The sequence below is a fragment of the Podarcis bocagei genome (assembly GCF_964188305.1).
Source record: "Podarcis bocagei genome assembly, chromosome: 7".
NCBI classification, from domain to species: domain Eukaryota; kingdom Metazoa; phylum Chordata; class Lepidosauria; order Squamata; family Lacertidae; genus Podarcis; species Podarcis bocagei.
This window is the reverse complement of record NC_138132.1, coordinates 79,941,425-79,957,741: the sequence shown is the minus strand read 5'-3', so window position 1 is coordinate 79,957,741 and position 16,317 is coordinate 79,941,425. Positions and strand designations below refer to the sequence as shown.

Sequence of the window (16,317 nt, the reverse complement as noted above, 5' to 3'; positions counted from 1 at the left end):
AAGAAACCCAAACAGTGGTCACAACAACTCTTGCCAGTAGGATTGAAGTAGCCTTCCCACCACTCCCTAACACTCCCCTGGGTCCTTCCCTAGTAATCTCAGATTCCTTCGCCTACTTTCTCATTACTCTGACGTTTTTATTTCTCTTCATGTTCTGGGAGACCAAGGGGGAGAGGAGCCAGTCATGGCAGCAGGGGGAGGCTCCCTGGGTTCTTCTGCAGCCAGCCTTATCTCTGTCTCCCAGCCCCTCTCCTCTCCCACCTCTGCGTCTGGACTGCTCTCCGCCACAGCCTCTTCCTGCTCACTAAACCCTGTTGCCCCTTTGGCTTCCGGCACCACCACCTCTTAGTCCGCTTCATCGTCTCCCTCTGACCACTCATCACCCCACCACCAATCCCCTGGTTCTGAGCCTTCTTCCCTTCTCCAGTTAGTGCCTTGCACCATCCCTCTACACCCACAGCAGTACCTTCCTGTCAGAGGCTGGGACAAAACACATGAACTCGTCCACATGCCCCACCAGCAGCCAGGCAGAATACAGTTCGATGGGCGATTGTACTTCCTGGGCATAGAGGAAGTCCCGCACAACTTTGACCATCTTGTCCCCGTGAGGCCTAGGAAGTAAAGAGAGGCAGAGTTCACTTAGGGTTGGCATCCATTCCAAAGGCAAGGACTTTGCCACTGCAAAAGTACTACCCAGCCCAATCTCATATCCGCCAGTGCCTGGTCCATCAGGGCACACCAGGTGTTCTCAACAGACTTCTCATCCGCCTGCCTCCTTACAACCAGCCCAGATTTTAAAAAAAGAACATATGATAAAAAGAACCGTTTAATCTTTTTATCATATGTGGTGGTCTTGTAGTAAGGTTGAAGCTTACTGGGAAATGATATACAGTGGTACCTCAGGTTAAGAACTTACCGTATTTTTTGCTCTATAAGACTTTTCCCCTCCTAAAAAGTAAGGGGAAATGTGTGTGCGTCTTATGGAGCGAATGCAGGCTGTGCAGCTATCACAGAAGCCAGAACAGCAAGAGGGATTGCTGCTTCCGCTGCACAGCGATCCCTCTTGCTGTTCTGGCTTCTGAGATTCAGAATATTTTTTTTTCTTGTTTTCCTCCTCCAAAAACTAGGTGTGTCTTGTGGTCTGGTGCGTCTTATAGAGCGAAAAATACGGCAATTTGTTCCAGAGGTCCATTCTTAACCTGAAACTGTTATTAACCTGAAGCACCAGTTTAGCTAATGGGGCCTCCTGATGCCGCCGCGCCGCTGCTGCACAATTTCTGTTCTCATCCTGAAGCAAAGTTCTTAACCCGAGGTAATATTTCTGAGTTAGCGGAGTCTGTAACCTGAAGCATACGTAACCCGAGGTACCACTGTATGATGAATTGAAAAGGATGTTTAAAATAACTTCTGTAAAATAGCAAGAATGTTACTCGCCGCAAAATGGAAAGAAGCAGAAGTCCCAGCAAAGGAAGAATGGGTACAAAAAGATGCAGAAATGGCATACCAGACGAATAAGAAATCAAGATACCTTTTTTATAAAAGAATGGAAATGGTTTAGTGAATATTTACAGATAAACTGTAAGCAGATAAGAACATTGGCAGGGTTATTGTAGTAACCTCCAGTTCCATAAGGGTAGATAATTAGATGAGAAAATTAAATGAATTTGGATACGCAGAAGGTATTTAAAAATAAATGTAAGGAATCGCAGAAGGGGGGGAGGAAGTCAAACTTTGAAATGCTAAAACGATTGTAAAATTTATGAAACCTATAAATTTGGAAAGTATAAATAAACTTTTTAAAAGAAAACCAGCCCATATTGACCAGCCTAGATTGACCAATGATATGGCTCAGGATAAAGCAACTTTCTGTGTACCTCCTCCTCCCTTCCCACTGTTGCCTGGGCTAGAATGGGTCATGGGTGAAGAAGCAAGCTGAAAGGGAGAAGACAAGGAGGTCCAGAGGGCTTTTGCCTGTGCATGCGGGTCCTTGTCAGATGCTTCACCATGCCAGCGCTTTTTCTCTCTCCCCCCCAACACACACCCTCTCCACCTACATGGGTAAGGCACTCCCGATGATGACCCTCCCCAGGGGGTACTCTTTGCCCCTGACGGTCACTGGAGGGCTGACTTCGAGGTTCCCAAATGAGTCCAAAGTGGAGACGCTGTTGCCTTTGCCTTCTGCCTTCCGGGTCACGTAGCCAAAATCCGGGCCCTGGGGTGGGGAGCAAAGGGCAATAGAATTAGGAGTGATCTTGGCGATAAGATCTTTGAAAATGACCTCGTGTCCATTGCGTTTGAATTGCAGAAGCTATAGGGTGGAGTGATGCAGAAAGGGTGCTCGTGTGGGCAATTCAAATTGTGTATGGCCGGTTGCAAAATTCAATTGCCAATAGACAGATCCTGCAGAGTGTATGGCACAAAGCGAAAAGATGGCCAATACAGATTAGGTAGGCAGGTAGATGCATGCATGCATTACCATTATCCTAATCATTTTATTCATCGCCTTCTGTGCAATTTTCTCAAGACAATGCACTTCGGAAACAGCAAAAAAGCCAAAGTTTAAAAACAAAACAAAACAGCAGATAATAATAATAATTTATTATTTATACCCCGCCCATCTGGCTGGGTTTCCCCAGCCACTCTGGGCGGCTTCCAACAAAGTATTAAAATACAGTGGTCTGTTAAATATTGAAAGCATTAAACATTAAAAACATTAAAAGATACATTTGAAACAAGCCTAAAACCCTAATAAGTGGACGCTCGTGGTAAATATGCATTTATCCAGCTGGGAAAGGCTGTTGGAACAAAATTGTCTTCAATGGTTTCCGGAAAGGGCAGATCCAGCGGGGAGGAAGATTACTCCAGCTAAAAGGAGCAGCCACAGTGAAGGTCCTGCTCTAAATCACAGCAGAGTGGACTTCCAAGATCTTTGGAACTTGCAGGAGAGAATATACTGCAGACCACAGTAATCTACCAGGTCTCTAGCACATTCATTCATTTTCTCCAGCACCCTTCAACCAATGATTGTAGGGTGGTTTACAGCATAGAAACACAAAAACGTGTTACACGGAGATGGCGGAACTGACAGCAAAATTAAGAGCGCCAAAAGACGATGTGTTTGTCGGAGAGTGGAGATCCCTTTAGGGGCTATCTGGGAAAATATTATAGTCAAATGAAATGGCAAGTGGGACTGGAAATATACCGTAAGTAAAGGAATGAGAATGATAAAGGAATGTAAATTAGTATATATGTTATAGATTAAGTATTACATTTATGGCAGTAGATAAAGGGTTTGAAAAGAAACATCATGGAAGTAAGGATGGGAAGTCAAAACCGTTAAGAGAACATTGTAATGAAACTGAATAGAACTTGTTCAAATTGTATGAAAAACAAAATGTTATATTTTAAAAACCCACATAAAGGGAATAATATAATAACAAACCAGTATCGGGGCAGGCAGACGGGGGTGTAACTGTGGAGCTGCCTTATCACTCAAACCCTTCATGCAAATTGCACTATTGCAGGATAAAAAAAAACAAAAAACAAATTCAAAGGTTCTAATTTGAAGGCAAAATAAGGCAAAGGCGGGAGGGGTTCCTACCAGAACTGCCTTAAAGGGAAAGCCGTCCAGCTCTCCGTTTCTTGGGGAGTCGAAGACCACGGGAAAGGACTTGTGTGGCGCTTGCGTGTAGCCGATCTCCATCTCATCCTGGTGCCATTAAAGAAAACAGGGAAGAAATAAGACATATGCGCGGGCAGAAGAAAGGAGTGAGGAACCCCAAGACCCTCTGGCCCTTGGAGCCAGTGTGGTGTAGTGGTTAAGAGCAGTAGACTCGTAATCTGGGAAACCGGGTTCGCGTCTCCGCTCCTCCACATGCAGCTGCTGGGTGACTTTGGGCTAGTCACACTTCTCTGAAGTCTCTCAGCCTCATGAACCTCACAGAGTGTTTGTTGTGGGGGAGGAAGGGAAAGGAGAATGTTAGCCGCTTTGAGACTCCTTAAAAAGGTAAAGGGACCCCTGACCATTAGGTCCAGTCATGGCCGACTCTGGGGTTGCGGCGCTCATCTCGCTTTAATAGCCGAGGGAGCCGGCGTACAGCTTCCGTGTCATGTGGCCAGCATGACTAAGCCGCTTCTGGCGAACCAGAGCAGCGCACAGAAACGCCGTTTACCTTCCCGCCGGAGCGGTACCTATTTATCTACTTGCACTTTGATGTGCTTTCGAACTGCTAGGTTGGCAGGAGCAGGGACTGAGCAACGGGAGCTTACACCGTCACGGGGATTCGAACCGCCGACCTTCTGATAGGCAGGTCCTAGGCTCTGTAGTTTAACCCACAGCACCACCCACGTTTGGTATCAAATCCAAACTCTTCTCTTCTTGGAACGCTCCCCAGGCTGCACGCTTCACAACTCTGCCTTGCACCCTCCTTGGCCGTTTTTGCCAGGCTGATTAATGGTAAATACATTGAATAAAATAATTCAATAGTTTGCTCACACTTCCACCTGCCTGCCCGCCCCCCCCCCCAACGGACACTCCAACCTACCTGGATCCAGCGGTCACCTCGATTTTCTGCTTCTGGACAGATGATCAATCTGCAGCCAGCTTTCTTGGACAGCTTGCTGATCTCCACCACGAAATCTGCGTTGCCTTTTATACTGCATGTCAAAAGGCAGAAAAATGGGCATCGATGAACAGCAGAGCAGGAGAAGGAAAGGAAGGCTTCAAAAGAAGATTAGCTACAATGGCTATGCTCCGACTCCACTGTCCGAAACTTCTGAATTTCAGTTGCTGGAAATCCCAGGTGGGGAGCGTCACTGAAATTCTATTGATCCAGAATAGTTCCCAATGTATAGTTAGAGTAAAAACTTAAACACGTTGCAGGATTCCAAAAAATAGACCAGAGGCAATTTCATTTCATCCAGCAGAGCTTTACTGCTACTGAAGGCAAATGAGTATAATGGTCACAAATCCAATACATTCAGGATTGGCACCGTCCATAAGACATCCAGTTGCAGCAGGCTTACAGTAACTAATAATAAGTCTAAAACTTAACACTAAACATACCACAGTCGTACCTCGGAAGTTGAATGGAATCCATTCCGGAAGTCCGTTTGACTTCCAAAACATTTGGAAACTAAGGCACGGCTTCCGGTTCGCTGCAGGAAGCTCTTGCAGCTAATCAGAAGCCGTGGAAGCCGCATCGGACGTTCGGCTTCCAAAGAACGTTCACATACCGGAACACTCACTTCCACGTTTGCGGCGTTTGGGAGCCAAAACTTTTGACTTGAAAGGTGTTTGGGGATCCAAGATGTTTGGGGATCCAAGGTACGACTATACAGTGGATGCACGTTTGCAACCCGCAGCATTCGCAACCCGCATGCGCAGGTTGCAATTCTGTGCATGTGCGACCGCCGAAACCCAGACGTAACCCCATTCCGGTACTTCTGGATTTCAGCAGTCCGTAACCCAAAAAACCGCAACCTGAAGCATCTGTAACCCAAGGTATGACTGTATATACAAAACACCGCACCAGAAGGAAAAGAGATAGAAAGTGAAAGTGAAACCTAGGCTCCTTCTGGCCCTATTTTATAGTCAACATGACCTTGACAGAAGAGACAAGAGAACCAGCTTAAGCCAGTTTCTCTCCAGGTATAATCCAGGGGTAGGCAACCCGTGGGCCGGATGCGGCCCAATCGCCTTCTCAATCTGGCCCACGGATGGTCCAGGAATCAGCGTGTTTTTACATGAGAATATGTTCTTTTATTTAAAATGTATTTCTGGGTTATTTGTGGGGTCTGCCTGGTGTTTTTACATGAGTAGAATGTGTGCTTTTATTTAAAATGCATCTCTGGGTTATTTATGGGGCATAGGAATTTGTTCTTTTTTTTCCAAAATATAGTTCGGCCCACCACATGGTCTGAGGGATTGTGAACCGGCCCATGGCTGAAGAAGGTTGCTGACCCCTGGTATAACCCAAACATCAGGAACATTCTGCTTGTTTCTTTCGCACAGAAGCTTCCAGAACCCTCTTGAATTAAGTAGAATAGGAAAGATTTCTACACATCAGATCAATACTTTCTGCACTAAGAAATGCAAACTGACAGGGAGAGCTGCAGGGCTTCTCTGATGTTCTCAGGCTAGTGATGCTACACTTGAACGACGAAGCCTACCTGAACTCTGGCATTTCTGGTCTTGGAACTCCAGACTTGAGTTCCAGTCTTCCCTCTGATCCTGATTGGTTTCGACCACTGACACGGCTCTCAGTCCCTGCCTCACCTCAGACCACCATCAGTGTCCCATCCCTGACGTGGCACACCTGATCCATGAGTCCTATGCTTGTGCATCTGTGCACTGGCTGAAGCTCTCACCTGCAGACGTAAACCGTTATTGGCTGCAAGGTATTGGGGGTCATGATCCACGGAGCGACGCGGAAGACAACAGTGTCGTTAAAAATTGGGGCCTCGGGAAGCGCCTGTAGTGGAGGAGAGCAGAGGCCAGCTGAGAAAGAGATTGGAAAGAGAGACTAAAACAAGAACTATTCAGGCACATGACAGTCTCAGCTCCAGGAACCAGCATGCCTAATGGTCAGGGGGAAAGGAGAGCTCCAATCCGGCAGCATCTCAAGGGACAGGGATGTCACAGATTTCCCACCCCAACAGTATAAATTGGGAAGAGTTGTGATGGAGGCAGGGAGGGGCAGTGAAGGCAAGTGATGGTCCAGCTTAGCGAAATCTAGAGGACCAAAACTCCTCCGAGAATGAACAGAAGCTATTGCCTCTTATCTTGTACCCAAGAGCAGGCGTGGAGAACATTTCTTCCAGCAGGTCAGTCCCAATACCCCACTGCACGGGATCCCACAATCAATCAATCAATCAATCAATCAATCAATCAATAATGGGCCTTCTGGTGGTTCCCTCACTGCGAGAAGTGAAGCTACAGGGAACCAGGCAGAGGGCCTTCTCAGTAGTGGTGCCCACCCTGTGGAACGTCCTCCCATCAGATGTCAAGGCAATAAAAAAACTATCCAACTTTTAAAAGACATCTGAAGGCAGCCCTTAGGGAAGTTTTTAATCCTTGATGTTTTATCACTTTATTTATATAATAATAATAATAATAATAATAATAATAATAATAATAATAATAATAATATTCTGTTGGGAGCTGCCCAGAGTGCCTGGGGAAACCCAGCCAGATGGGTGGGGCATAAATAAACAAATCATCATCATCATACCCCATGGAATTTTCTGCCATGAGACGTAGTGAGGGTTGCCAGCTTGGGTTAAATTCCAAGGAGGACAATTGGGAGGATAAAATGCTAGGCCTGAGCGCTTACCAGGACGGCATGCTTCATATCTTGAATTTAGCTGCAGAAATATAACATGAGCCCAAGCTCAAATGGGTTGAGATAAGGTCTTGGGCAAGCAGGCAGTAGTTGCATTCTGCTGTGGCAGCCAAGACATTTGCCCTGCATTTTGCCAGCTCATGTAGAGCCCCAAGCTGTGTTTTGGTGAAAATAATGAGTAACCCTGGGCTTAAAAACAAACAAACCCTACAGTCCTGGTTTTCTCCTAAGACAAGAAAAAGAGGCTACGGTGAGGAAGAAAAGACAATAGGCTGTTTTATTCTCCGGAGAAATTCAAGGAGGAGATAAGATTGTCAACAGATACTAGTCACAACAGCAATGTTCCACCCGTATCAATTGAGGCAGCAATGCTTCTGAATCCCAGCTGCTGGGAATCCCAAGTGGGGACACCACCGTTCAGGTCCTGCTTGCAGGATTCCCATTGGGGATCTGGTTGGTCCCTGCAAGGCTAGAAGGATGGATTGGATGCCTCCCCCACCCCCGGCCTGATTCAGCTGCATGCCCTTAATTATCCAACACCCCAGTAACCCCTTGCCTTTCTGACACATTTCCTTTTTTGGCTGCCCATACCTTGGCGGTGGCCTCTAGCAGAGTCGCGTGGAATGTCACGAGTCCAGAGAAGCCAATGTCAGGAAAGGCCAGCCCTTCCACATAGAAATGGTGCTCCTCTTCATCGCAGGAAGGTTCCACCACATAGGAGGATTTCCCATGACCCAGGACGTGCTTGTGCTGACTGAGTTTCTTTCTTTTCCCTGTAAATCAAACCCGTCATTTCTCATACAAAATCATGTGCCTGTCCCTCATTCATTCATCCGTTTACTTGCTTGCTTGATTCTGGAAGCAAACTCTTCATCGCTGTCAAATAAACTGGTTTTGATTAACTAAACCCCTGGAACCCACTGCCACATGGCTGGGTTAGCTGAATCGGTAGAGCACGAGACTCTTAATCTGAGGGTCGTGGGTTCGAGCCCCACATTGGGCAGAACTTTCCTGCATTGGAGGGGGTTGGAGTAGATGACCCCCCGTGGTCCCTTCTGATTCTATGATGGTGAGGAATTAAAGATTTTCTTGTGTAACAAAAAAAGTACATATAGTATCTCCATTTTCATGCCAAGGGGTTGTGTTCACACATGAGCTAAGAATATCAGGATTTAGAGTAGGGATGGGGAATATATATATATAACATTTCAAAATATTCCAGGGTAAAGGGACCCCTGACTGCTAGGTGCAGTCGTGGACGACTCTGGGGTTGCGGCGCTCATCTCGCTCTATAGGCCGAGGGAGCCGGCATTTGTCTGCAGACAGCTTCCGGGTCATGTGGCCAGCATGACTAAGCTGCTTCTGGTGAACCAGAGCAGCACGCAGAAACGCCATTTACCTTCCCGCCAGAGTGGTACCTATTTATCTGCTTGCACTTTGACGTGCTTTCAAACTGCTAGGTGGGCAGGAGCAAGGACCAAACAACAGGAGCTCACCCCGTCATGGTGATTCGAACCGCCAACCTTCTGGCAAGCCCTAGGCTCTGTGGTTTAGACCACAGTGCCCCCCCCCCCGTGTCCCTTAAATATTCATTTAAAATATTCATTTAAACAACCTTAAATCAATGACTTCCCTTCTTTTCTTTCTGTGGTTCATTTTGCATACCATACATCCCTGCATATTTTACATGAACCAAACCATTCAGTAATCCATTGTTACATCCATCAAAACGTATTTATACTGTTGAATTTATCTTGGGGAACATCTGTGGCTCTCCAGATGTAGCTGGACTCCATCTGGCCCGGCATGGCTAATGGTCAGAGAAAATGACAGCTCTGATGAGACAGCATCTGGGGAAGTCACAGGTTCCCTATCTCTACATTAAAAAGAAGCCAGAACTGTGAAGAGGGCAGCTAGGGACAGTGAAGGCAAGTGATGGTCTAGTTTGGAGATGTGAAACTTGCAACCTTCCCAGATGTTGCTGGACTCCAACTCCCATTGGACATTTTGGCACCTGAGATGAACCACCGCTGCTGGAGAACCCCACAACACTTACCCTGAGCATGGAAGACTCCCACTTTGTCGGCGTCCGATGCAGAGACGTGGAGAACCAGCTGGTGATCCTCAAAAATGTCCTCAGGCCCACGTGTTGTCAGGATCATCAGCGACATATCCCTGCGGTCTGGAGAGAAAAGCAGAGGTAAACTGACTGTAGCTCAGTAGCAAAGCTCTGAGCTGAATGGAGTTTAAATCAACCATCTTTACTCAGAGCTGGGGTAGCTCAGCCAGTAGAGCAGGAGACTTTCAGTTTCAGGGTTGTGGGTTCAAGCTCCACGTTGGGCAAAAGAGTCCAGCAAAAAAGACCCTTTCCAACTCTACAAATTCTAAGAACAATGAGGAGATTCTTACTTTAATTTAGGGGAAGGATCAGTGTTCAAAACTCCCATTGTTCTAGGCGCATTTTTGTGATGGAATTTCATTAGCACAAGCAGTTTCTTAGCTCTGGGGGCAGTAAGATTCCAGATTGAAACTGCAGAGTGGAAGGAAAGGAGGACCTTTTTCTGCCTCCCCACTTCCAGCTACTCTCTGAAGACTGGAGAAGAGAACCTCTTAAGAATATTAGGGGGGTGGGCAGGGGAAGGACTAGACCATGTGAAAAATGAACATAAGATTTTAGCTGCAATTCATTCATCTATAGCTTTGTATTGTTATAAAAAAAGCATGCCTAGACAGTCAGCTGTTGCGCCCATAACCTAGGTTTAAGGTGCCATTTAGCTCCTAGCTTTCATCTTAGTTTCTAACACAATTGATGAGTGCAAAATCTCCTGGGTTTAATCCCTGGCATCAGTAGGTAGGGCTAGGAAGAGATGATTCAAAAAAGCCCTTCCTTCAGAACAATGAGGACTAGAATCTTGCTTTTTAAGGGAAGGGCCCCTACTCAGTGGCAGAGAGCCTGCCTTGCTGCAGAAGGTCCCAGGTTCAATTCCTGGCATCCTCAGGTAGGCTGAAGCATCCCCCCTGCCCTGAGCAGCTGCTGCCATTTAGTGTTACATTGAGTGTCAATGTAAGGTATAATAAATAGATAATAATAATAATAATAATAATAATAATAATAATAATAATAATTATTATTATTATTATTATTATTATTATTATTATTATTATTTATTATTTATACCCCACCCATCTGGCTGGGTTTCCCCAGCCACTCTGGGCAGCTTCCAACAGAATATTAAAATACTATAATCTATTAAACATTAAATGCTTCCCTAAACAGGGCTGCCTTCAGATGTCTTCTAAAAGTCTGGTAGTTGTTTTCCTCTTTTACATCCAGTGGGAGGGCGTCTCTGCCTGTAACTTCCCTGTAACGTGGCTTCTCGCAGCGAGGGAACCGCCAGAAGGCCCTCGGCACTGGACCTCAGTGTCCGGGCAGAACAATGGGGGTGGAGACACTCCTTCAGGAACGAGGCCATTTAGGTAGCCTTGGATCCGTCAGTTACTGACCCACAAACGATTGCAGCTTCTTATCCTCGTTGTCCATTTCATCTTGAGGTTCGTCCCTGTCGCAATTGACCAAGAGGATGGCTCCTTTGCCTTCGGGTCCCCACGTCCAGCTTTTCTGCAGGGGCAGAAAACATCAACCACGAGGCTTAGCCCCACTACAAATATGTGGGACCCAACAGTGGCGTTGCAACAGGGGTGTGGTGTGTGTGTGTGTATGTGGTGCCCCCCAGATGCCAGGTCTGGGGGGGGGTGACAAGAAGGCACCCCACAGGGGTTCACCCCGCTGCGGCGGTGCAAGCAGCCATCGCACCACCACAGTTGCATGTGGAGGATCCTCCGTTCATGGCTTCAGCTGCGAGCAGAGGATCCCGGGGCTGATGGCAAACCACTATGTACAGCGCATGTGCAGTGTCGCTACATACGGCACATGTGTTGTACGTAACAATGCCACACATGCGCCCTACGTAGCAATACCCCATCCCGGGTGTCACGATGCCTTCGTTTGCCCCTGGGACCCAGTACAGTGGTATCTCGGGATACGAACGGGATCCGTTCGCATCCTGAAGTAAACATAGCACGCATCTGCGCGGGACACGTTTTGCCACTTCCGCACATGCGCATGACGTCATTTTGAGTGTCTGCGCATATGCTAGTGGCAAAGCCCGGAAGTAATGCGCTCCGTTACTTCTGGATCACTATGGAGCGCAACCCGAAAATACTTCACTTGAAGCTACTTTAACCTGAGGTATGACTGTACTTGTATCTCACAACTACAGAAGGAACAGGTTGGTTTTAAGGTAGGGTTGTGAGGGGACCTAAGGCCCAGGGTCAAAATGCACCCCACCACCACGGGATTTCTCTCCAGCACTAGGCCACACCCCCTCTCCACAGGCTTCACCCCCGCTTGCTGAAACACACTTGGGTTTGTTGCCTTGAAGGGCCCTTCAGGTGGAAAAGCAGCCTTTGCTTTTTGGATACAAATAAGCACACGGCATATGCCCGGACTCCCCTATCCCTCCTTCCTGACCTTATTCTTGGCTCTCCTCTGCACGGTTCCTGAACGGTTCGTGTCAGCATCCAGGGAGATTTCTGCAGCATACGGGGAAAAAAGATAAGGAGAGGAAACAGAAGAAAATTGGCATGTGGGAGCCCCAAGCAGCCTGGGTAGATGGCTTGCTGATGCCAGGATGCCAAACACTGGAACATAGCCATCAATAGCCCTCTCCTCCACGAATCTGTCAAATCTTTTAAAGTCATCTAGGCTGGTGTTTGTCACTGCCTCTTGTGGGAATGAGTTCCATATTTTAACTTCATGCAGCTGATGAAGCGAACTGTCATCCATGAAAGTTTTCTGTCATAATGAAGTTGTTTGTCTTTAAAGTGCTAGTCCTCTGGAAGTCAGTCTTCATGGTATTAACATTTTACTGTGAGTAGCTATCCCGTGAAAGGTGCTTGAATTAACTGCATGAGCCCAGAACTCAATGTCTAGTTCACCTATATCAACCCTGACCATCAACAAAAGCCAAGAAAAAATAGACAATATGCTTGTGTTGTTTTTCCCTATGCACCCAGATTTCTCTCTCTCTCTCTCTCTCTCTCTCTCTCTCTCTCTCTCTCTCTCTCACACACACACACACACACACACACACACACACACACAAATTATATTTTCTATACAGTTCCTGTCTTACCCACGCAGGTGAGGTGGAGCAGAGCTTTCGCCATTGGTGTCCTCCCATTGTCCTTGTAGTATGAAATTCTGACCTGCCAAGATATTGCCAATTTCAGCAAATGGAATATTTATTATTATTTTGTATTAATAATTAATAATTAATACCCTATCCATCTGGCTGGGTTTCCCCAGCCACTCTGGGCACCTCCCAACAGAATATTAAAAACACGATAAAACACCAAACATTAAAACCCTCCCTATCCGTCCCTATACAGGGCTGCCTTCAGATATCTTCTAAAAGTCAGATAGTTGTTGTGATGGGATGGTGAGCTGCTTGTGCGTAGAATCGTAGTCCCTCAGAGTTTGTGCAACTCCACAAACCTCTGTGTGTGACAGAGCTCCTCAGACATGTCTGCCCTAGTCACTTGCAGATTCCGACAGTGGTTGTTTTCGGAAGCGCTTCCAGCATAAAAGCTCCTTAACGGAAACACGTCTTCGGGACTCGCGGCGTGACAGCTTCCGGCGAGGAATGGGTCTCCCTATGGGAGCTTCTGACACCTCCCCACTGTTCTCGCTGGACGTGTCCCTGAGCCCTCCCTCTTGCTCGCTTTCCCTCAGAGATCCTCCTCTCTCCCTGCTAGTTCCTGCTTTGGCTGCTGCGTCTCTCTCAGCCTCCGTGAGACTTTCCTCCAGATACCCATATCTCCCCCTGCTGGTCCCTTCTTCAGCTGTTGAGTCCCTCCCAGCCTCCGTGAGCCTCTTCCCCACCTGTTCCTCCGATGGCAGTTCCCTGACAGTTGTTTATTTCCTTGATATCTGATGGGAGGGCATTGCACAAGGCGGGTGCCACCACCAAAAAGGCCCTCTGCCTGGTTCCCTTATGACCTCACTTCTCGCAGTGAGGGACCCTCCAGAAGACCCTCGGAGCTGGACCTCAGGCTGAACGATGGAGGTGGACACGCTCCTTCAGGTATACTGAAGGATGACAACAGATGTGATTTGAGATGCACTTGATCACCTCTTCCTCACCTTTTCTCAAAGTTAAAAAGTCCTGAATGTGGCAACCTTTTCTTACAGAGAAGCTGCTCCAATGATAGCTACAGTAATGCCAGTGCACCTTTTTCCGAATCAGGTCTAGCTCTTTCCTTTCCCCCTCTGCTCCATCAAAGCCATCGGAGTTTCTCACCTTGTCCTCGTTGACTTCAGCGCTTGGCTGGTCCATCGTGACCACCACTTCAACTTTACAATCAAGGGGCCATTTGGGCACACAAGAGGGGATCTTCAAAACCTCCCCTTTGTGGATAATATAGAGGTTCACCCCAGATGTTCCCCAGACATCAAAGGCTGTGGCGCCACTTGGGGCTGCCCTGAAAGAGAGAGAGTGGATAATTCACAGCACCCATTCCATTTACCATTTACATTTTGCTCCTAAAAAGAGCTCTCCATTCTTCCCTCCATTTTATCCCAACAACAACCCTAGGAGGTAGACCAGGCCAAAAGGTAATGACTGGCTTGAAGTCAGCCAATGAGATTCCTGGCAATGAGGGGATTTCTTTTTAATATTAAAAGCAGTCATTGCCACAGGCCATCTCAGAAGGCAGCCTGGAGGTGTCATCTTCAAAGATGCTCATCTATACACTCCTACTTAAAAGTGAAAAAGTGTCCCTTTAAAAAAAATATCCAAATGACTTTTATTCACACAGATGTAAGTTGTGAATGAAGTGGATTCGCTTGCGAGAAATCAGCCTTTTAGTGCGGCAGTAGCTAATCTCTGGAACTCCAGCTTTAACTGAGATTCCTGCATTGCCTAGATGACTCTCAGGGTCTCTTCCTAAGGGATTCAGTGTCTCCCCAAGTCCATTATCGGTCAGAGATAAAAGGATGGAAGCAGGAAGCAACGCAAGCAAGGCAGATATTTATTTTTCTGTTGCAACAGAGTTTCCCACCTCCTTGCAAGGAGGTGAAAGACCAAGAACAAAGGTGTGCAAGAACCTTTTAAAGACTTTTGAAATTGTCCAATACCTTACTGAAAGACCACCTAAAATGCATCATACAAACTATCACAGAAAGAGGCAGTCTACAACAGACATTTGAGAGTGTGGCTTCTCTCCTGTCTGCCAGGATACCTGATAAGGTTTCACTGATTGCATGACCTGGGCAGTCTGGCCATTCTTTTGAGATGGCAAATACCTGAGTTCTTGAATCCAGGTCATAGGCCAACCCGGTTCATACACAAAATATGCCCTTAAAAGAAGATTTGGAGGATTTGTAAGTGAAAGAACAATTGGGAAAGGTTTCTCCAAGATATTTCCTTCTGCAGAAGAAACATTTAGAACAGTGTTTCCCCAACTTGGATCTCCAGAAGATTTTGGACTACAATTCCTATCCTCCTTGACCACTGGTCTTGATAGCTTGGCATGATGGGAATTGTAGTCCAAAAACAGCTGGAGACCCAAGTTTGGGAAACAATGGTTTAGAGCAGGCATCCCCAACCTTCGGTCCTCCAGATGTTTTAGACTAGTCAGGGATGATTCCCATCATCCCTGACCTGTTAGCTAGGGATCATGGGAGTTGTAGGCCAAAACATCTGGCGGGCCGCAGGTTGGGGGTGCCTGGTTTAGAGTCTTTAGGAGAGTCAAGATGGCTTCAGGATTGCTCACCTGTACTATTTTGGACATGCGGTTTTTATAGGTCCTTGTGTTTTATAGGTACTTGTGTGGTTTACCTGTGCACTTACGAACATTTGTTTTATTTTTGAGACCTTAGGATTCGTATTACACTCCTTAGATTAGGCAAGAATCTGGCACCAGTTTTTGTGGTTTCAGGGCTCGGGCCCATCCCAAGGGCTGAGTGGGTGTTTGTGGCAGCTTCCTCTTGGATCCTTTCCCGCAAAGGCCAAACCCTCTGAGATGTCGTCATCATCAGGCCCTGAGCCAGCAGGCCAGAAGTTGCCAAACCGGGAGAAATTAAGCTCTCTTTTTTGCTCTCGTCTCCCCTCACCAAGCAACCAACCAGCATCGTGACAAAAGCAAGGTTAGAACAAAAGCCTTGTGGCTTGTAGAAGCACAGTGGACTGCCAAGGTGTGTTGTTTGTGTAGGGTTTGGTTGCCAGATAAGGAAGGGTCAGGCGTCAAACGTCAACACATCCTGACCCTCCAAGAGTACGAGGAGAGCATCTCTGCCTTACATCAAGAGGCAGGGAGTTCCAAAGTGTAACTATATCAATTATTTACAAATGCACAGCAGGCAATAAGTAGCATCTGCAATGCTGCTAGTTTTGCAAATCAAAGCAGACAAATGGGCTTGTATGGGGGAAGGCAATCTTGCAAGTACACGAATCTGATCTGAGCCAAAAAGAGACAACGGATCATGCTCCGACAGCTGCAGAGTCTGTGCGGCTTGTGAGCAAAGGGTCTCCTCATGAGCAAGCAGTCCTTGAGCTTCCTTTGCTTCTAGCAGCTGGGGTGGGTTAGGAGGCCAGAATCATAGAATTGGTAGGCAACTCAAAGAGTCATCTAGTCCAACCCGCCCCCCAACACACACACACACACACACACACACACACACACACACACACACACACGCAGGAACCACAGAGCAATCAAGGTCTCCCTTCTGAGCTTCCTAATGGCTGAAAACAGGCCAGCTCTTTCGCTCCTGAGCCCACCCTTTGCAATACTGACCCTGGGCTGGTGCTGATCCAGCCTTTGGATCTCGTATTGGACCTGGACCCCTGATTCTCCCTGCTTGACCGTCATTTCTTTGGAGGCCGCTGCCCCCTGCAACCCTGCCTTTTCC

The 16,317-nt window shown here is 47.1% G+C and overlaps 1 protein-coding gene across 1 annotated transcript in view; it reads right to left on the bottom strand.

The window, feature by feature from the left end:
* LOC308591922 (protein-arginine deiminase type-3-like) overlaps positions 1 to 16,317 on the bottom strand; it is a 32,538-nt gene that overhangs the window by 6,262 nt on the left and 9,959 nt on the right. Inside the window, exons 2-12 of the mRNA XM_081203083.1 lie at positions 13,706 to 13,886; positions 12,539 to 12,611; positions 11,875 to 11,936; positions 10,848 to 10,962; positions 9,400 to 9,525; positions 7,935 to 8,116; positions 6,370 to 6,473; positions 4,545 to 4,656; positions 3,602 to 3,709; positions 2,055 to 2,212; positions 467 to 611 (exon numbers count right to left, since the gene is read on the bottom strand). Coding sequence (XP_081059209.1) covers positions 467 to 611; positions 2,055 to 2,212; positions 3,602 to 3,709; positions 4,545 to 4,656; positions 6,370 to 6,473; positions 7,935 to 8,116; positions 9,400 to 9,525; positions 10,848 to 10,962; positions 11,875 to 11,936; positions 12,539 to 12,611; positions 13,706 to 13,886 — 1,366 coding nt within the window. The remainder of the gene's footprint in view (positions 1 to 466; positions 612 to 2,054; positions 2,213 to 3,601; positions 3,710 to 4,544; positions 4,657 to 6,369; positions 6,474 to 7,934; positions 8,117 to 9,399; positions 9,526 to 10,847; positions 10,963 to 11,874; positions 11,937 to 12,538; positions 12,612 to 13,705; positions 13,887 to 16,317) is intronic.